Source organism: Schistocerca serialis, chromosome 11 (assembly GCF_023864345.2).
Source record: "Schistocerca serialis cubense isolate TAMUIC-IGC-003099 chromosome 11, iqSchSeri2.2, whole genome shotgun sequence".
Taxonomy (NCBI): Eukaryota; Metazoa; Arthropoda; class Insecta; order Orthoptera; family Acrididae; genus Schistocerca; species Schistocerca serialis.
The window spans coordinates 99,027,648-99,050,609 of record NC_064648.1 but is presented as its reverse complement, the minus strand read 5'-3'; the positions used below and the strand labels follow the sequence as shown (position 1 = coordinate 99,050,609).

The 22,962-nt window shown below is 41.0% G+C and overlaps 1 protein-coding gene across 3 annotated transcripts in view; it reads right to left on the bottom strand.

Annotated features, from left to right (window-relative positions):
• The window catches only part of LOC126426732 (sorting nexin-13-like), a 399,890-nt gene that overhangs the window by 42,532 nt on the left and 334,396 nt on the right, over positions 1-22,962 (bottom strand). For all 3 annotated transcript variants that reach the window (XM_050088694.1, XM_050088696.1, XM_050088695.1), the window contains 2 exons: positions 18,078-18,292; positions 1,600-1,712 (listed from right to left, as the gene is read on the bottom strand). In XM_050088694.1, the coding sequence (XP_049944651.1) occupies positions 1,600-1,712; positions 18,078-18,292 (328 nt within the window). The remainder of the gene's footprint in view (positions 1-1,599; positions 1,713-18,077; positions 18,293-22,962) is intronic.

Below are 22,962 nucleotides of genomic sequence, written 5' to 3'. Positions count from 1 at the left end.
CGACTGGGCCTCGGTACTGACGTCATAAGCCATACACCTAGTTTCACCACCTGTTACAGCCTCCTTCAGAAGTTCTGAATCATTGTCTACTTCATTCAGCAATTCCTAAGCGATGTCTACGTGACATTTTTGGTCAAAAGTCAACAATATCAGAACAAACTTTGCTGCACCACATTTTGTGCCCAAACCATACAAAAAAATTTGCTTGGCATGAGCGAAAGGATACGACGACATCACCACTGAGCTCTCTGATGGTGATTCAATGACTTTCCAGAACCATTTTCTTCATTTCTTTCACACTGTCATCAGCAAACTGATGTGCTAGGGCACCCAAGACAGCTATCTCCTTCAACATCCTCTCAACCCTCTTTGAAACATTTAAGTCACTTGTTAACTCTTGTCTTGCTTATAGTAGATTCGCCAAAAGCCACAGGAAACATTTTGAATGCATTGCTGCAGAATATTTCATTTAAGAATACTTTACTGCAAATTCTTTGATCCATCCTTCTGGAAAATAAAAATTCACTGAGCTCTCAAAAACACGCACAATCTTTTCGACTATCAACAATACATTACATATTCAAAACAGCTGAAAATGCACACATACATTAGAAACATGTGTACCACGAGATTCAAAAATGTAAATTGGATGTATAAAGACCGCAAAATTAAAAAATTCCTATTACTTTATGATCACATCTCATATGTATAATCTTTTTATATAAAAGTTATGTATTTGCAATTGTCGTAACACTGTATTGTGCACATAACTGCTTTCATTTCCACTGTAAGACTGACAAATTATACACATTTCATACATTTGAGTAATAACGGTTAGTATAGGACTGTACTACCCATGCATACTCAAAACAAATGACAGTCACATAACACCTGGATGAAGAATGATGAGTACAGGTTCTAGTTGCTCGAATGAGTATAGCACACAATTTGTTTATATTACAGGTATTTTTAAAGCCTGTTTTACCTGTTCATGTTTTGGTTAAAATGAACAGTTGAGATTGCAATAATATTTGTCTATTTACCAGTTTTGGCTTATGTTAAAGCCATCTTCAGAATTTTTGGATCCCTACGGTTGGTGCTGACTGCTCCTCAGTTTTCTTGGTGGCATCACGAGAAAACTGAGGAGCCGGCGGCACCATCCATAGGGGCCAGAGTTCTGAAGATGGGTTTCACATAAACCGAAACCAATAAACAAACAAATATTACTGTGATCTCGACTGTTCATTTTAACTTAAATATAGCATCAAGTCACTGCTCTCTGCAGACAATTTTGTCTAAATTGATGTTTATGTTTCATTTAAGTGCTGCTCGTAGCTAGCATTTTTACGTGTCAACAGAAAAGGTCACCAGAAAACTGTGTGTTATTACATACTGCAATTAATCAGTAGCACAGTGCCATTAACTGGATAAACTACCAAAGGGTATTTCTGTTAATTGCAAGTCGACTAATCAGATATCTGTTAGTAAACTGAACGTCTCACACGATTTACGGAGGAAGTCCAAACAGAGGCCGCGATTACGAACTCGCCCAGCCGGCTGCTCTCGCTAGCAGGGGTCACAGCGCCGATCGCAACTCACCCGACAGGCTGGACAGCAGCGCCACCTTGGCGGCCACACGAGTGCGGCTGCGCATCGCCTCGTCCCGGGGCGGCCGCCCCTCCGCCCGCGCCCCGTTGGGCCACAGCGCCTGCCTGCGACACGGGCGACAGGTCGTGAGAAACTGCACTGATAAGCTTCACATTTACATACATAAATACAACTGTGTATACAAACGTGTATTTAAAAAACAATATTGTGAAACCTCCGGTAGCTGCTGTCATGCGTATTTGTTTATCGACAACCCGTTCTGGTCGTGTGACCATATCCGAGGCACAGATACATCCGGTTACAGATACAGTTACATCCCGTTACAGGAAGGGTCCTCTGTGGCGAGTACGTAACTGTCAGTCTTTAAGATACGTATGTTTGAAATTAAGTGTCAGTCACACTCAGAGATACCTGCATGACAGTCAGGACACTATAATGATACCCAAAATAAAATGAAACAGCAATGAAAGAATTAATAATACTAATTTTAACTTCGAACATGCTTCCAAGGTAGCTACAAAATACCGATTTTCATATAATTGAGCACAATGGACAGTAAAGGGTTTACAAGTCTCAGTATACGATGAAAAAAGGCGTAAGCTGATTAGTATTTCAAAAATAACCGCCTTAACTGTTAATATGTTTATCCCACGGTGAGACAAGACGGTCAGTGGCTTTAGAGAATAACGTCCGTACTTGCCTACAAAACCACAACTGTACCTGTGTAGCAAATCGCCAAGAACAAATGTCTTTCCTCGGGGCTACATAAATACGGAAATTGCATTCCGTGCAAACTCTGTTCCCTCCTTCGGAATGGAACAGTGTGGCGTCACACCGCTGTGGAAGCGGTGGGGGTGGTTGTCGGCAAGTTACCAGTCCGAGGCTGCTCGTCAACACTGACGTAAATGACATTTGTGCAAACAGTAAACAACAAATGGCATCACACCTGTGCTACTATCTGGGGAGGTATATAAGAGAAGCGACATTTTCTCCCGTTCACAGTCGTCTCTAGATGGTCGCAGGCATAAGACAATCTTTTTTATGGGTTCTACTGCTTGCCTTTTTCTTCATGTTCTAACTGGTAAATTTTGACTAGTTTTCAAGGTCGTTTTGTTGTTAAAATTGACAGCTCTGATGGTAGTGGTGGTGTCGGTAATAATATCACGCATCCTACAAATCGGCAAACCTACAATGCTGATGGAGTAGCATCGAGTCCATTACATGTACCAGATGTCAATGTATTAGAACGTGGTGCATACGGTATTTGAGCATACAATAGATCACAGTTACCAGAAACATCAGATACTTCATCAGATGAAGGAGGTGGTCTCATTCCTCCACAACAATTTGGTGAAATAATGTATATATCTACATCTACGTGATTACTCTGCTATTCTCAATAAAAGTGCCTGGCAGAGGGTTCAATGAACCACCTTCAAGCTGTCGCTCTACCTTTCCACTCTCAAATGGGCGCACAGGAAAAACGAGCAATTCAATTTCTCTGTGTGAGCCCTGGTTTCTGTTTTTTATTGTGATGATCATTTCTCCCTATGTAGGTAGGTGCCAACAGAATGTTTTCGTAATCGGAGGTGGAAACTGGTGATCGAAATTTCATCAGAAGATCCCTGAATTTTCATGAGAAGATCCCATTGCAATGAAAAAGCCTTTATTTCATTGATTCCCACTCCAATTCACTTATCATTTCTGTGGCACTATCTCGCCAATTTCATAATAATACAAAGTGAGCTGCCCTTCTTTGAACTTTTTCGATGTCATCTGTCAGTCCCACCTGATGCGCATCCCACACCGCACAGCAATACTCCAGAATAGGGCGGACAAGCGTGGTGTAAGCAGTCTCTTTAGTAGACCTGTTGCACCTTCTAAGTGTTCTGCCAATGAATCACAGTCTTTGGTTTGCTCTACACATTATCTATGTGATCGTTCCAATTTAGGTTATTTGTGTTTGTAATCCCTAAGTATTTAGTTTAATTTACAACCTTACATTTGTGTGACTTATTGCGTAATCAAAATTTAGCGAATTTCTTTTAGTACTCATGTCAATAACTTCACTTTTTTCTTTATTCAGGGTCAATTGCCACTTTTTGTGCCATACAGATATCTTATCTAAATCATTTTGCAATTCCTTTTGGTCATATACAAGACAGTAAATGACAGCATCATCTGCAAACAATTTAAGAGGGCTACTCAGATTGTCTCCTATCTCATTAATATAGATCAGCAACAATAGATGGCCTATAACACTTAGCAGCAATAGATGACCTATAACACTTCCTTGGGAAATGCCAGACATTACTTCTGTTTTACTCAATGACTCTGCATCTTATTACTATGAACTGTGACCTTTCTGACAGGAAATCACAAATCCAGTCGCACAACTAACGCGATATTCCATAGGCATGCAGTTTGGTTAGAAGATGCTTGTGAGGAACGGTGTCGAAAGCCTTCTGGAAATCTAAAAATATGGAATCAATTTGACATCTCCTGTTGATAGCACTCATTACTTCATGAGTATAAAGAGTTAGTTGTGTTTCACAATAATGATATTTTCTCAATCCATGCTGACTATGTGTCAATAAATCATTTTCTTCGAGGTAATTCATAATGTTTGAACATAGTATATGTTCCAAAATCCTCCTGCAAATCAACTTTAGTGATATAGGCCTGTGGTTGGGTGGATTACTACTATTTCCCTTTTTGGGTATTGGTGTGACTTCAGCAATTTTCGAGTCTTTAGGTGCGGATCTTTCGAGCTATTTCATCAGCATACTCTGAAAGCAACCTGACTGGTATAAAATCTGCACTGGAGACCTCGCCTTTATTAAGTGATTTAAGCTGCTTTGCTACACTGAGGATATCTACTTCTGTATTTCTCATCTTGGCAGTTGTTCTCGATTGGAATTCAGGAATATTTGTCTTCTTTGGTGAAGGAGTTTCGGAAAACCGTGTTTAATATCCCTGCTTTTGTGGCACTTATCAGTGACTTCACCCTTGTTATTGCGCAGTGAAGGTATTGATTGCGTCTTGCCACTGGTGTGCTTTATGTATGGCCAGAATCTCTCTGGGTTTTCTGCCAGATTCCAATACTGAGTTTCATTGTGGAAATTACTAAAAGTATCTCGCATTGAAGTAGGCACTATCTTTCGAACTTTTGCAAAACTCTGCCACTCTCGGGGATTTTGCACTCTTTTAAATTTGGCATGCTTTTTTCGCTGGTTCTGCAACAGTGATCTGACCCGTTTTGTGTACCATGGGGTATCAGCACCATCACTTATTAATTTATGTAGTATCTCTCAATTTCCGTTGATACTATCTCTTTGAAATCATTCCACATCTTTTCTACGCTTACATGATCAGAATGGAAGGGGTGGAGACTGTCTCTTAAAAAGGCATTTAAGAGCATTTTTATCAGCTTTTTTAAATAGATGTACACTGTGTTTCTCTTTGATGGTTGTGGGTGTTATGGTATTCAGCCTAGCACCGACTGCCTTGTGGTCGTTAATCCCTGTATTCGTCACGATACTCCCTATTTGTTCAGAATTATTTGTTGCTAAGAGGTCAAGTACGCTTTCGTAACCATTTACGCTTCAAGTGGACTTGTCTGCTTCAAACATATATTTTTTCCAGCATATTGAGCGTAGATTGAAGTCACCACCAACTATAATTGTATGACTGGGATACCTATTTGAAATGAGACTCAAGTTTTCTGTGAACTGTTCAGCACCTACATCGTCTGAGTTGGGGGCTAAGTAAAACGATCCAATTAATATTTTAGTCCGATTGTCAACTTCGCACGAACTATCCACTTTAATTTCACTACAAGGTAAACTACTACTGACAGAAATAAGTACTCCACCACCAACTGTATTTAATCTATCCTTTCTGAACACTGTTAGGCCGTTTGAAAAAATTTCAGCTCAGCTTATCTTCGGCTTTAGCCAGCTTAGCTTCAGTGCTTTCTATTAGGACTTGCAGATCTGGTTCTTTCCCAACACAGCTACTACGCATGAAAGAACTGGTAATGTTTTCTACACATGATTTAAAATGATTATATTCTTTTTTACATCAACCACTTGAGTTACCCGCACACAGTCATGATTAGGTTTGCAGAAAAACATGTCAAATTCCAAGTGATGTAACGTTTTCAAGACTGAATGATTTTGCTACTTATTTTTACTGGTCTAATCCTAAATGGTGCACATATAATCACTTTATGACAAACAAAGGAACTGCTGATTCGTTTTTCTGGCCATGACACACAGTACAATAATCCAATATCATGGGGGAAAATTCTGATCCAGGCAGCATCATACGATGTTCATCAACCCCTGTTTTTTAATACATTGTGTACAAACTGTTACTGGAATATTATAATGGCAACAGATGATGGTAGCCCGTAACCGAAATGGAAATGATACACATACATGATATGTGAAATCATAGGTGGGCATTTGTATGTTCAACGATGCAAGACCACTATATGTTTCAAGCAAGAGAGATCAACTGTACAAATCTTAATCATTACTTGAGCACTGTAATGAATTTGGAATCTATACTACTTTGTTGAATTGGTTGAATGTCTGTTTTGGGGTAAGATCACAGGGTCCTAATACTCCTTTTTTTTTTTTGCAAGGGCCTGCTGCTCACTGACTTTCTGGAAAACAATGCCAGAATTAGCACACAGCAGTATGCGTACACTTAGCAAAAAGTGAAGCGTGCCAAACACCCAGAAAATTTTGACGGATGGCATCATTCCGTGGCAGGATAATGCCTGTCAACAAATTTCCAAGGTTGTTTCAACAACACTGCAGAAGATTCACTGGGAAGCCGTGGCACATCCTCCTCATGCGATTTCCATATTTTTGGAGCCCCAAAGAAGACATTCGTGGCGTCGGTTTGCTTCTGACAAACAGGTGCACACCTGTATACAGTCGTGGATCTGTAAGCAATTGCAAACATTTTTCCACATAGGCATTGACCATCTTGTCTCACACTGAGATACATGTATTAAGTTAATCCACATAGGCATTGACCATCTTGTCTCACACTGAGATACATGTATTAAGTTAAGTTGATTACTTCTGAAGTAATAAACTCTGTCTCATTTTCAATTGACTGTCTCTTATATGCAAGCAAACAGAGCAACAGTGTCCACTAATGTGTATTAGCTTCACACTTGTGGCAATCCACAGTGTAATGGGGCTTTTTCCCCTGAGTATGTGCTCCTATATTCACAGTAAATGCAACAGCCAAGCTTTTGAAATAAGAACCACCCCATAGCACATCCACATGTCTTGCATGTAAAATGAACACCATTCCGTGGTGCTACCAGAGACTGATGTCTGCCAAAAGCAATCTCTGTCAACTTACCCTACTTCACAATTGAAATGACTGACTACCTTGATGACGATTTATGGCTGAGGGTGCTCAACAGTGAAGTCGTCAGCACTGACTACCTTGCAGAGAGAGTATGCCAAAATCTATTCTAATCGCATTGCTTCATGGACAGGACTTACTAACTTGGTCCGTTTTTGCCTAACATTAGATCAGCAAGATGGAAGCAACCTACCTGCACCATATTTAAGCAAATCATCAACAACAGAATGATCTAGCTAGCTGTGACTGTTCAATGTGTGCAGTTAAAGCGTACAAAAAAACATAAGCACAAAATACAAGCACAGTGGAAGTTGTGTCTATATTTAGCTTTGCAAAATATGCTTACATCTTCGGTATCACAATCTGATATCATTTGGCATATGGAACTTCTCTTTCTCACAAAATTTATGAAGGAGGAGTTGAGTACAAAACAGAATCAAATTAACTTAGAAAATATGAATACACACAAGTCAACACCAGTTCATGGAAGGACACGAAGTCATGACCTATATCACCTCAAACTGCAGCACAGAACTCAGCACAATAAAAAAATTTGTAACTGTCATATCAGTGATCTGATGCATCAAACAAGTTACTCGACGTCATTGCGGGCGCCCATCCATGCAAAATTTCATCAGAACAGCAGATTCCTCAAAATATGGTTCCGATACAAAGCACATCTCATCACTCCAAGAAATTGTGTACAACTCTACAGTAAAAGCAATTCCACTGTAATGGCAAGCATCTTTTTTGAGCAAGAAGCAAATGGATACTCTACTGTCAGAGCATGTGACTGGCTGAAGGCCAATGGCTCGCCAAATACAAGCTTTCCAATACAGTGGTTGTGCAAAGAGTTTACGAACCTCTCAGAATTGGAAAGTATTCAAGCTGGCTGACTTAATATCTCGGAGATAGTTGTAAAATATTTATACATCTTGAAAAAGATAAAATAGGTGGGGAGAAAATGAAAGATCCGACAGGTACCTTTCAAATTGCAGCACATCATTTATCCATGTCCGCAGCTCGTGGTCTAGAGCCTAGCGTTGCTACCTCTGGATCACGGGGTTCCTGGCCAGGTTGGAGATTTTCTCTGTCCGGGGACTGGGTGTGTGTGTGTTGTCCTCCTCATTTCTTCTTGTTCTTCAGCATCACCACCACCACCACCACCACCACCACTTATACATGCAACCACTATCTTATGCATTTTTTTCTATTTCTCACTGTTGATGATGATGATTATGATGATGATGATGAAGTCCCAAACTCTGTGACGGAGTGTAGGGGAACGATGCCCGAGACCCGCACTGCCGTACTAGGCAAGGTCCTAGTGGAGGTGGTTTGCCATAATTTTCCTCTGATCATAATGGGGATGAATGATAATGATGATGATGATGATGATGAAGACGACACAACAACACCCACTCATCTCGAGACAGGAAAAATCCCTGACCCCGCCGGGAATCGAACCCGGGACCCTGTGCTCAGGAAGCGAGAACGCTACCGCGAGGCCACGAGCAGTGCTCACTAAGTGCACAAATTGACATTATTTTGTACTATTCACATTACTGTCTCAGCAAAGTCATATCAGAAACCTGAGTTTGCAACATTTGTGAGACATTAAGCTGAATACTGCAAAGGACTGTCAATTTGTGCAGTTAGTGGCTAATAGCAAAAGTAGTATAACACAGTGGCCACACGTATAAGTGACAAGATACCATAACTTATAACAATTATGCACTTGACGCCAAGGAATCTTCCTTTAACCTGATGTAATAGTATCCGCAATATGAAGATAGTCTCCTGATTGAAACTCGTTGTCAGTAAATGAATATGCATTAAGCAGCTTTTGGAAGTTTCATGATACCATTATGTAAATAACATATTGGGTTGGTGCATCTGTTGTAGTATTCTTCCATACGTTTACTAACACAACAGATACACATAACAGAGAATCTAGTCAACAACAAAATGTTCTCCTCCACTATTTACAACAGTTTGCCAATGTTGTGGTAACTTTTGAATACAGAGATTGTAGAAATCACTTCGCTCCGAGGTGAAGAACACACAGAGCCACATTTGGAGTACATTTTCAGCCGGAAAGGAGATTCTTGACCTTTGTTCGATAGAGAGCGGAAAAGGCGAAAAACTGAGGGTGCTAGATCAGGTGAAGAAGGTAGGTGGGAAATGACTTAAAAACACTATATAGGAGTTGTGTTGGTGTCAGTCTAGCAGAATGTGTGCACCCGTTATTGTGGAGTAGCATCATTTTGCATAGTCTTCACGGTCATTGTCCTTGGTTTGTGTCTGCAAGACATCTCAGCCATTAGCAACAAGTGTCAGCAGTGATTGTTACACTTCGCCGAAGCAATTCGTAGTACATCATCACCCTTACACAAGAAGCATACCGCTATCTTTTGTGGATGCACATCGGTCTTTGTATGGGGAGTTGCTGCTCTGTCTGGGCATGACTATTCCTTTCTTTTCATTATGTTAGCATGAAGCCGGCTTGGGTGGCCTAGCGGTTCTAGGCGCTACAGTCTGGAACTGTGCGACTGCTACGGTTGCAGGTTCGAATCCTGCCTCGGGCATGGATGTGTGTGATGTCCTTAGGTTAGTTAGGTTTAAGTAGTTCTAAATTCTAGGGGACTGATGACCTCAGTAGTTAAGTTCCATAGTGGTCAGAGTCATTTGAACCATTTTTGTTAGCATAAATGTGTCTCTCTCTTCACCAGTAATGATACATGATGAGAATGGTCATTGTTGTTCATGAGCCAACTGATGACAATCAAGCAGAGATGCACATATGGCCACCTGCTGATTTTTGTGATTCTGGCTTAGTGTGTGCACTACCTAAACACACAATTTTTGAACCTTAAGCATTGCGTACAAATGTCACACAACGGTGGAATGATCACAGTTCATCACATTTGCCAGTTCTCAAGTACACCAAAATGGATCACTGTGCATTAATGTGTTTAAAAGATTAGCATTAAACCCCAAAGGTCTACCTGAACATGGAGAGTCACTAATGTCAAAACAACCTTCCTTAAGTGAGAAAACCATTTTCTTTCCATGTTCTGTCCAATGGCATTATTCGCATATATGCTGCAAATATTTCTGGCTGCCCCCACTGCAGTCACCCTGCATTGAACTCTTCACGTAAGAATACGCTGGAAATGTTCTGATTTCTATACTTGGAACTCCATTTTCTATCATCCACAGCTCCACTCATGATCTTCAAATCACAAAATGACAATATGTGCCCTCAAGCAGCAACAGTGAACTACAAATATAAGGGACATTTCAAAAGATACGAGCCGGAGTCTGGATTGAGCGAACGGGTGACAGGAGGGTAGTATTGTGACGTGTGTAACGAGGAGAGGTTCTGAACAGAGCGTGGAAGTTCACAGCCCGTCACTAGAGGGCACGTCTGCACATCACATGACTATACAGAGCTAGCAGCAGCACGTATAAATCGTCCAATGCTGCCAGTTGCATTGCACACAGTGACACGGAGGCACCAACAGAAGAGCAGAGGGGCGTCGTTCATTTTCTGACAGCGAAAGGAGGAGGAGGAACAGACACTGATCAACGAATGTCACAAATGTACGGTGAACACTGCACGTCCCTCGTGAGGGGCAAGGCTCGGCCCAAGTGCTCGAGGGAAGAACGGGTGTCGCTAGCCGATGATGCGTGGTCTGGAGCACCACACTGTATTACCGATTACATCGTCCAGCTGGTGGATGCAATCATTCCTAGGACCACCGAGTGGCGGAGTGAAAGCCGTAGCAGCCACGTTCGGACGGAGCATCGGAAGTGTTCACACCGTCGTGAAGAAATGACTACAAACGCGCAAAGTGTGTGCCCGACAGGTGACACACGGTCTTCGACACGAGTCACGGTGTCGTCACTTCGAACCGGAAGCAAAAGACAAAGTCTCCAGTGTAAGCATCCAGGGTCACCACCACGGAAAAAAGCCAAGCCCATCCACACAAGTGCAGGAAAGGTTATGCTGACATTCTTCTTTGAACAAGATGGCCCCCTTCTGATTCACTTTCTGCAGCACAGGACACCAGTGAATGCCCAGCATTACTCGCAAACCCTGACCAACTTTCACCGAGTGATCAAATCAAAACGACCAGGCAATCTCACCCGTGGGATCTTTCTGCTCCACGACAATGCAAAGCCTCGTACAGCCGACACAGTCGCGGCACTCCTGCAGAAATTCAAATGGGAGGTTCTCGGCCACCCTCCGTACAGTCTGGACCTCTCTCCCTGTGATTGCACCATTTTTGATCCCCTTAAAAAGGCTCTGAGGGGCAAATGATTCACCTCGCACGACGACATCCGGCTGCAAGTGCGGAACTGGTTAACATCGCTACCCCAGGAATTTTATGAGACAGCCATTCACCGCCTTGTGTCACAGTGGGAAAATTGTCTGAACAGCCAGAGACAATATTTCTACCATACAGGTACTGGTTTCTGTAATTATGACTCTGGCTCGTTTCTTTTTGAAAGCCTATTATAAAACATGACAGCCGATAAATAAAGCCATAGCAACTGGAATACCAACATGGAAAACAAAAATGCTACAAACTTATGTGACAACCTTATACGTTAATTGTGCAGCTTTGTTTACGGAAAAAATGATGTTATTTTGCACATTTATCATAGCACATGAGACAGCAGAGCCAATGACAGAATAGTCTAGTGGGAGCACTTATAATCTGGACTGGTGACACTGGCCATAACTGATGTCATCATGTGATAGCTCAAGTTAAAGGAAATGCAAAAATAAAACAAGAATGTAAGCTGCATTCTAAAACTGAAAGCTGTCACTATAAAAAATCAAAGTACTGCTCCTTTGTCTGCATTAGTAATAGTATAGTATTCTGCCTTACAGCAGGTCTTGTCACGGGTTAAGCCTCTTCCACTTTTGTCTGTCCATAGCCAGTCTTTTCATTTTTGAATATTTGCCTCCTTTGATACTGTCCAGCATTTGATATCTTCTTTTACTTCTTCCCCCTTTCCCCCCACACCATTCCTTCTATTGCTTCCTTCAATAAACAGTCCCTCCTTAAACAATGTCCAATCCAGTTCTCTTTCTGATAACTTTCAGCATGTTTCTTTCTTCTCCAACTCTTCTTAATAGTTCTTCATTCCTTACTCGGTCTTCCCATTTCACTTATTCCATTGTTCTTCATATCCACATCTCTAGTGCCTCCAATCTTCTTTCCTCAATGTCCAGGTCTCTGCACCATATAGTGCAACACTCCGGAGGTAACATTTGGCAAGTCTTTTCCTCAGATCTTTGTTTAGTGGTCCACAAAGTAATTTCTGTTTCCTCTTGAATCCTTCTTTTGCCATTTCAATTATTTTCCTAATTTCTGATGAGCAATACATATCATCCATTATTACACTTCCCAAGTAATTGAAGTTATTCACTTGCTCTATTTCATCTCCCTCTATTTTCATGCAGCATTTCCTCCCCTTTCCTCCAATTACCATTTTCTTCTTCTTAATCTTAATTACATATTCTTCTAATTTTGTGTTTAGATCATCTAACATTTGTTCCATGTCTGTTGCACACTCTGCCATCACAACCATGTCGTCTGCAAATCTTATACACTCTACTCTCCGACCCCCTATACAAACTCCCCTCCTTCCATCAAAACTTTCACTAATAATTTCCTCCAGATGTATATTGAACAGTGTTGGTGATAAATAACAAACTTGTCTTACACCTCTTCCCAGTTCCATTTCTTCACTCATCACACCACCTATTCTTACTCTTGCTCTCTGGTTCAAATATAAATTTCTAATTAGCCGTCCATCCCTCCAGTCAACTCCACATTTCCTTAAGATTTCCATCAGTTTGTCCCATCTGACACAGTCAAAAGCCTTCTCAAAATCAATGAACACAACATACACCTACCTTTTCTTCTCCAAGTACCTCTCCCCTATCACTCTCAGCAGCCCAATGGCATCTCTAGTTCCCACTCCTTGCCTGAAACCAAATTGTTCATTTCTTATTACGCAATTCAGCTTTCCATATAGCTTTCTGTTGAGTGTCCTCAGCAAGACTTTGGCTGCATGAGATATCAGGCTCACTGTTCTATGTTCCTCACACTTTTTGCTGTTCTTTTTCTTTTCTATAGGTATTAAGATACTTTCTGTAAAGTCCTCTGGCCATTTTCCTGTCATTCTTTCTCCAATGACTTTAACAGTTCCACAGGAATCTCATAAATTCCCATTGCCTTTCCATTTTTCATCTCCTTCATAGATTCTCCAATCTCACTGGTTGGTATTGGATTTCCTTTGTCTGCATTAGACGATACAGAATAGCGTTCATAGTATTCTGCCTCAGCCAGAACTTCAAGCATGGTGATGCACACTTTGAATTTCATCAGTCGGCACAAAGCTGTTCCTGAGTTGTGGAGTAGTGGAGAATATGAGTGTTACACAGGTGAAAGTGACACCTAAATGAGATAAATACCCACGTATTTTTCTCTTAAAGGACGTCATATTTGCTGTTCACTGTAGAAAGGACTGCAATTTCAGCCTTTGGACAATTTTCAAGCAGTACTGCAGAAGCTAAAAGAATACTAAAATGAAGCACAGAGTGTATATACAGAGCTGTACAAATATGTCGTGTAGACTCTAGTACATTACAAAAATTGTGAAAATAATATATCACTTACATTTTGCTTCAGCACGTCCGACATTAAAATTCTCCAACACATATACATGTCATCATCAAGAATAGGCCTTTCACTGTAGAAATACAGTAACATCAAATGATTGTTTACCCCTGTACATTGTGAAATGATGTAAATTGTGTGAAATATTGCCAATGTTAACACCCTTCACATAAATCGCTACAAATCAATGTCTCGATTCGCCATTTACATGTGAACAGAGGCTTTTTGTGCATAAATTCTTTCACAAGTCAGACTGTCTGTGTGCTAATCAGAGAGAGCACATTCCTGTGGTGATATTGTGAGCTTCCTATCTTAAAATCTTTTTATGTCCATTGACAACACACAGGTTTCTAGGTGATTGTGTGAGATGCAAGGAGACTGTATGGGAAAAATTTATTTGTAATGGAGTTGCATAAAAACACACATGTTATCTGTTCAAAAGGTCTCATGCAAACTTTGGTATCTACACAGAATATGGCAGCAGAACTCCGACACATTACTTTCTTTATGTGTACATCGCAACTTATGAAAAAACACAGACCGGGCAAAATACTCGCCCATAATACTGACAACAGTGCAGCACAACTAAACTGGACAATACACCACGAGACACTACCTCATACGTACACTGTATTTTTTCTTGCCGAGCCCTAATATAGGGAATGTAAATACGTAAAAATATATGTATATATAATAATAAATTGCACAGTAATTAAAATGCTTGCAATAAAAGTGTAACATGTCATTATACAATAATATGATACACTGCTAAATAGTATGAATATACTAAGTGAAAAGCCTTCTTTTTGATGATGACATTTACGCATGATCGAGGATTTTGAAAACTGACATGATGAAGCAAAATGTAAATGATGTATTATTTTCACCATTTATGTAGTGTACTACCTACTACACAACATGTTTGTGCAGTTCTGTATATACACTCCCTGCTTCATTTTTGGATTATCCTACAAGGTGTACAACTTTGTTTCCCCAACATTTGAGGCTTTAATGAAATAAATTGGTTACATATGTATCATTCAAAGTACCGGGTGATCAAAAAAACCAGTATAAATTTGAAAACTTAATAAACAACGGAATAATGTAGATAGAGGGGTAAAAATTGACACACATGCTTGGAATGACATGGTGATTTATAAGAACCACCCCACACTGCTAGACGCATGAAAGATCGCTTGCGCTTGTCATTTGGTGATGATCGTGTGCTCAGCAGCAGCCACTTTCGTCACGCTTGGTCTCCCTGGTCCCCAGACCTCTGTCTGTGCGATTACTGGCTTTGGGGTACCTGAAGTCGTGAGTGTATCGTGATCGACCGACATCTCAAGGGATGCTGAATGACAACATCCGGCGCCAAAGCCTCACCGTAACTCCAGACGTGCTTTACAGTGCTGTTCACAACATTATTCCTCGGCTACAGCTATTGTTGAGGAATGATGCTGGACATATTGAGCATTACCTGTAAAGAACATCATCTTTGCCATGTATTACTTTGTTATGCTAATTATTGCTATTCTGATCAGATGAAGCGCCATCTGTCGGACATTTTTTGAACTTTTGTATTGTTTTGGTTCTAATAAAACCCCGTGTCATTCCAAGCACGTGTGTCAATTTGTACCCCTCTATCTACATTATTCCGTGATTTATGCAGTTTTCAAATTTATACTGACTTTTTGATCACCCAGTATTTTTCATCACCGGCCACCACTTTCTCCCATCTTTAAGGCAGTGTACGAATCCCACGTCAAAAAAATTTACCACTGACCTACTATTGATATAAACACATCCAGGTGATAGCAGCGTCACTTGGCATGTAGTTTCAGAGAGCATGCTGTATGTGGAGAATGCGTGCAATCTATCTGACTTTGACTGAGGGCACAATGTTATGGCCCAGAAGGTTTGGGATGAGCATTTCAGAAATGTGGTGTTTTCAACACTGGCAAAACCAAGGTGAAGCCACGTCCAGAGGTCGTGGGGTTGGGCAACCACCCCTCATTGCAGATGTCGGACATCGTAGGCTGGGCAGATCGGTAAAACAGGACAGGCAGCAAACAGTGGCAGAACTAACATCAGACTTTAATGCTGTGCAGAGTGTGAACACACAGTGCACCGAACTCTCCTAATGATGGGCCTCCACAGCCGACAACCCGTGCATGTGTCGATGTTAACACCACGACACTGGCAAATGGGCCTGAAGTGTGCATGTGGCCACTGGCATTGGATGTTGGTGCACAGTGTTACACGGTCTGATAAATCCCACAAACTTCTTGATTGTGCTGATGGGAGGGCGCAAATCTGTTGCCTTCCACAGGAACAACTCCTGTACAGCAGGACAGAGGCAAACTGGCAGCGGCTCCGTTATGCTCATTCACGTGAGCATCCGTGGGTCCAGTGGAGCTTGCACAAGGTACTGTGATGGCCAAGAAGTATTGTACACTGGTTGTAAACCATTTACATCACTCAATGAAACATGTTTCCTGACAGCAGTGGCATTTTTCAATGAAAGCAGCACGGAGTAGTTCAAGGAACACAGTGGCGAGGTCCAGTTGATGTGCTGCCCCCCCCCCCCCCCCCCTCCCCCAGCTCACCTGATATGAACCCGATCAAACTCATCCGGGTTGTGATTGAACGTGACATCAGAGCTCATTGGCCCCCTCCCCAGAATTTATGGGAATCAGGTGACCTTCGTGTGCAGTGGTGGTACCAGCTACCTCCAGCAAACTATGAAGACTTCATTGCTTCCATGCCATGATGCATCCCCGCTCTTATCCACGCCAAAGTGACATCTGGTTGTTAGGCAGTTGCTTATGATTTTCTGGCTGATCAATATTGATATAATACATTAAGTTCACACTTGATAATGGGAATTATTTCCCAAAATGCATAGTGCAGGGAATAAATAAAGGAAATTCCTGAGTGGCAGGTGCATATGTTATTTTGTCAATGAACAAAACTGTGAAGATCAAAATTTCATGCATCGATGTCCACATCTATAACATTTTTGGTTTACTCAGCACATCAAAGCCAGACATGACTTTGAGCTTTTGACAGAATACTTGATCATCACAGTGACGCACAGGCGCTTGTGAATTCGAAAGGATGTTACTGACCGCATAGGAAAAATTTTGAAAACATTGAACATTATGGTAATCTACAAACCCACCCAGAAGATACAGGAGCATCCAAAATCAGCGAAGGATGCTCACAAACCACTGAAAAAAGCAAGAATTTATAGGATTCCGTGTAGTTGTGGGGAGGAATATGTGGGTATTACAAAAACAATGTTCAAAGAAACAACTAGAAGAGCACAGGGGCAACTGTGCAAGAGGGGAGATAGACAGATCAGCTGTTTTGGAACAGGTTTTGTGGTCGTGAGACCACCACATTCATTTTGATATGACTCAAGTACTCACAGCCACAAGTGAATACCACAAAAGGTTATACAGAGAGACCATAGAGATTGTAAAACACCCAGGAATTTCAATAGGAAGGCGGAGGGCGTGAAATTAAATGATATCTGGGTTCTGGTGCTGAGGAAGATGTGTACCAGTCTTCTTCCATGGGTAACAGCAACAGCAGAAGAGAACAGTCAACAACAGCCAGTTCCGTTCGGATATTCAAAACGTGTGACGTCACGCCATTGCAAGGAGACAGATGCAAACAGAATTTTTTTCCAGTCACTAGCGAGGCAGGGAGTGAATTTGGACACCCAAAAAATCTACAATCTCCCTCAAAAATGTCCTCCACAGACGGGGATGAAATGTTGGATTTTAACGGGAATTCATTCGACCACAGCGCTATTGCGCAGAACATTTTATTACTTGTAATACTCTGTTGTATTTATCAGCAACAATTGCGTGTCGTGGCTGCTTTTGTGGTGACCATTTACAACACACAAGCAGCTCGCAGTTGTCGGCATACGTCACCATTACGTCGCTCCGGCATAGGTTATGGCCACGTCAACTCGGCACATCTGGCTGTGTCTCGTCAGCAGCGTAGAGGGCTCACCTCCACGTATTACTACAAATGGTCAACACGACATTATCTACAACACTTGGTCACTCCCGACACAGATGACAGACAATTTTTTTGACAGCTCCACATTTTACCGAGATTGGATGCAACGTGAATCCGAGTATGGTCTACACAAACAAAACTGCTGCTTTTACAGTCACAGACTTTCACTGACTACTTCCAAGGGCTAAAATAAAATATTAAACTGGCAAAATAATTTTTACTGTGACAGAAATCTATAGTGCCCGAGGGAGCAAAATTACAGAATTGCTGGGTAATTAGACTAACTGTTTTGTTTAAAATAAAAAGCCAGCTTACAGAGGGAAAGTACTCCCCACTCACTTGAAGGCGCGCAGGTAGTCCGCCACCTGGTCCGGGCTGGTCATGAGCAGCACGTAGTCGAGGATGCGGCGGTTGACGATGTCGCCGAACATGGTGCGGATGATCTGGCGCAGCAGCGTCACGATGCGCCGCCGCAGCCACTGGTTGCGCTGCTTCAGGTCGAACACCTCGTCCATCAGCAGCAGCATTATGCGCAGCGGGATGTTGTCCGCCGTCTGAGGGACATGCGCACCGTTTGCATCGTCGTCGTTACTAAATGTCACTTCACTTTCTCGATAAAACCGCGAGAGAGACGAGAAAATTATTTTATTACTGTGCGCTTAGTTTTGACACTATCTCATTGTCTGGCAGACCTGGGCATAATCAAGGTTGCCATAAGTTTCCCCATTTTTCCCTGACTAATTTTGAGATTTCAAGGGCAAGTTAAGACGTAAGCTGAATTGAGAAAATTGCGGCCTGAGCTACACTTCGCGTGATCTTTTGAACACTGTAATGTGGCATGAGCTACGCTCGGGCTCGGTCTGTAAAGTATTAAGTAATGTACGTACTTCTCAGCACAACAGTTTTTTGTTTGCACATTCACAAATTCGTTCTCACTCCAATGGTAGCAAACAAAATTTCATTTACTGGCAATGTGCACAAAGTCTTTCTGCAAAAGGTTATATGTAGTACCTTTTGGTAACCATTTTGTGCTTTCAAAAATTAATCTACATCAAATAGCTGTGGATTAAAAAAAAAAAAAAAAAAAAAAAAAAAAAAAAAAAAAAAAAAAAAAAAAAAAAAAAAGAACCCACACTTCAACTGAAGACGTTCTGTAAACCACAAAGTGTTAGTATGTACTGCACATTACAATAAAACATTATAAATTTAGCTGCAGTAAATGTGTTGTAATGTATTACAGTCAAAAATTTCTTCTTGAAAAGAAAAATGAGGTGTTATTCATACATATCTTGTTTTCAGACCAATGTGACCAAAGAGTAATGACTAAAAAGTTACGTAGCAACTCAAATTTCATTTGTAGCTGTGAAAAGCAGTAAACTAAAATTTGTTCCCACATAGGACGAAAATGATCTTAGGCAAATTTGGAATTTTGGCCTGGAAATCTTGGGAAATCTTTTAATGGAAAAAAATAGGAAATTTAATGACTGAAAAAACATTGGTGTCTTCTTTTTATTATTTCTACAGTATACTGGGTTACATAGCAGCCCCCACCCCCACTTCAAGTTGCACGTGAGACAAATATTCGCAGACTGGTCTGCCCACTCCTGCAGAACTGATGATCGATAAATTCTGAAATGTGTCAAACGAGCAGTAAAGTCATTCCTTGCCCGATGTTTCACTTTTGCCCTGCGACCCAGTCAGCCTGAATGGAGAACTACTGATTATTATAATAATGGTCGCCTGTCTCCTCCATAACTTTGTAGCGGGACTTTGAATTTTGCCGCGCTACACTCGTTCCCTCAGATATAAATTATACCGTCGCAGCGGTATGAGTGCTCGACGGCAGAGGAAATACTAAAATTGTAACACTCTTTTTTTTTTGTTTTCTATCAGTTTTTTGTCTCTTGAGAGCCGAAGCTTATTTCAGATGTAAAAAACTTATTAGCTAGTCTTGGTTGGATTAAGACGAAAAAACTCATTGATGTGCAGATGTGTTGTGAAAGTTTGTACGAAATTTGGAGGTTGAAAGCTGCAACGTAAAATATATTGCATTCAACACCAAGATGGTTTTAGTTTGCATACATTAGTAATTCCTGGACAGTGAAAATTTATTGCAAGACTTCGGAGCAGCTAAGACTTTTCACGCAGAAATGAAGTAGGATATTTTTGAAGACCTAGACGCCGCATGAAAGAAGACACGTTAACATGGTAAAGGATGAACTCTTATCTACACCACTCCCCCCCTGTTAATCACATTTTGTTATTCTCTGATCCTTTCAATAATTTTTGTAGGGGAAATTGGTTTGACGTTTGCTCAGAAACGCCACAAGGACCACCCCAACAATATCTTTTCCGAATCACGAAGTCCGATAACTTTTCTGTAATACGAAGTCCGATTTGCATTTCATTCTTTCCCTTTTTCACGGTCATTAACAATTTTAAAACCCCCTTTTTATTAACCATTTCTTCCCACATTTTCAAACTTTTCTTTTCTTCTCTTTTCCTTTTTTATTAACCACTACAACTTTCTATTCTATCACATTTATATTACTGAAATAAAACATTCTTGAAAATCTTGGAATCCCTGGGACTGATATCTTGCCAGTATCAATGTTGATAACAGGCAAAAATTGTCAAGATTCTTAATTATAGAATGGGTGGATTGTCTATATACATAACAAAGTTTGCACGCAACCCTCTGTGTGCGAGGCCTACTAGCACCTATCCAATTTTCTTAATGTTGCTGTATTTGATTTTTAGAATTCTTGAGAAGTTAGTTTCATTGATCACCAATACAGTTATTTCAAAATATATTTGAAGACCAGGCTTCTCAGCTGTCTCCCTAAGCAGACATTCTGGCCTTTTCTTTATGGTCTGTACGACTCCAATACAGTTATTTCAAAACATATTTGAAGACCAGGCTTTTCAGCTGTCTCCCTAAGCAGACATTCTGGCCTTTTCTTTATGGTCTGTACGACTCCAACTATTATCGCACGATCCCCTGCAAAGCAAAACAATCTAGTGTTTCTTCCAATCTACCCAGCTTTTTGTAGTTATCAACTTTCTGCTTTACTTCCTCTATTTTCATGTCTCTTATAACTTTTTACAGTAGACAATTGAAAAATAGTAGTGACAAACAGTCTCAACTTTTGATACAACTTGGAAGGGACTAGAAGCTGTTCCAACAAAATTTACCTTTAGATACTGTGTTTGTAATAGATTCTTTAGTTACTTCAACAGTTTTCCAATCGACTGTATAGTCCTTCCTAGTTCTGAGGAGGGAGTCTCTGTCCATTGAAATCATAAGCATTCTTAAAATCGCCAAATAGAAGCACTACTTTATACTAGATGTGTTCAAAAAGAAAGGTGACTTTATATTTTCATGAAAAAATATTTATTTATTCATCAATTTTCATGTCATCCCCTTCAAAATAACCCTCCTCAGATACAATACACTAGTCGCAATGCTTATTCCAATCCTCGAAACTATTCTCAAAAGCACTTTTTCATTCAGCCTTGAGTACTTCCAGCAATGCAGTTTTTATTTCCTCAACTATTGAAAATCTTTGTTCTTTCATAGGTCTTTTCCAACTGAATGAGCAGGAGCATTATCGTGACGCAAAAGCCATGAATTATTTTTCCTCAATTTTGGACTTTTTTGCATATCATTTCTCACAAATGGCGCAAAACGTCAAGGTAATACTCCTAATTGACCGTATGGCCTTGAGGCAAAACTTCATGATGCACTATGCCACAGTAATTTTGGAGGGGGTGGGGGTGGGGGGTGGCAGTGAGCACAACTTTGACATTTGATCGAACTTGGCATACTTTTTTGGTCTTGGCTCTCCAGAATGCTTCCACTGGGATGAGTGGGTTTTGGTTTCCACATCATAGCTGTAAACCCATATTTCGTCACCAGTTATGGCCCTTTTGAGCAAATCAAGATCATCATTTACATCATTCAAGAGCTCCTGAGCGTTATGTGATGGTTCTTCTGATCAAAATTGAGAACTTTTGGAACAAACCTCACTGATACACGTCTCATGCCCAAAACATCCGAAAAAATTGCATGACACAAGCCGACTGATATGCCAACATCCTTGGCAACTTCTCTTACGGTAATTCGACGATTTTCCAAAACAATTTTTTTCACAGCTTCGATGTCATCATGTGTTGCTGATGTGCTGGGGCATTCAGAGCGAGGTTCATCATTGGCATTTTCTTGGCCATCTTGGAAGAGCTTGTACCACTTGTAAACCCCGTTGTTTTTTTTAAGACTCATCATATGCCATTACCAACATTTCATTTCAAGTGTTTTAGAGCACTGGATTCCACTTTTCACACAAAATGTGATGCGAATTTTTTGCTCCATTAATTTTATAGTAATCAAAAATCGCCGAGCACACTAAAACATATCCAACATTTGTATCTGTCAAAAACAAACGAAATATGCTGTACAGTTGAAACTGTGAACATATGTTTGGAACATGTTTACCCCCACCCACCCACCCACCCACACACACACACACACACACACACACACACACACACAGTTAGAGACATTGATAATTGAATGTATGTTGCCCGCACAATTTGAAAAGTAACCTTACTTTCTGAACAGCCCTCGTATTTGATATTTTTGCATATCTAATTATTTGCCTCAGGCGCGCGTGCGCACACGCACACACACACACACACACACGCGCACACGCACACACACACACACACACACACACACACACACACACACACACACACACACACACTTTTTTTTTGTGAATGGCAAATTCACAGCTTTATGACAAATTCTCTAGTGCATGTTGCACTCCCAAGCATGCAACAGAAAACAGATCTGGAGCCTGAGAATCCATGGATGATAATGAAGATGCCTCAGTTTCAGTAGGTAGGCTGGAAGTATGTGCTGTTGAGCTGAGAAGGTACAGAATTCAGCAGGATCAAATTTTGTGAAATCTCCGTATGTGTATGCATTAAAGATATTAAATTTCTGTACCTTTATCATCTATAACTGAGAAAGACAGTGTGTGTGTGTGTGTGTGTGTGTGTGAGAGAGAGAGAGAGAGAGAGAGAGAGAGAGAGAGAGAGAGAGAGAGAGAGACAGGGGGGGGGGGGGGGGGGGAGATAGAGGGGGAGAGGGAGAGAGTGGGGGTGGGGGGTTGCTTTTGTTTGTGTTGTCACCTTTGTCTTCAGTCTGGAGACTGCTCTC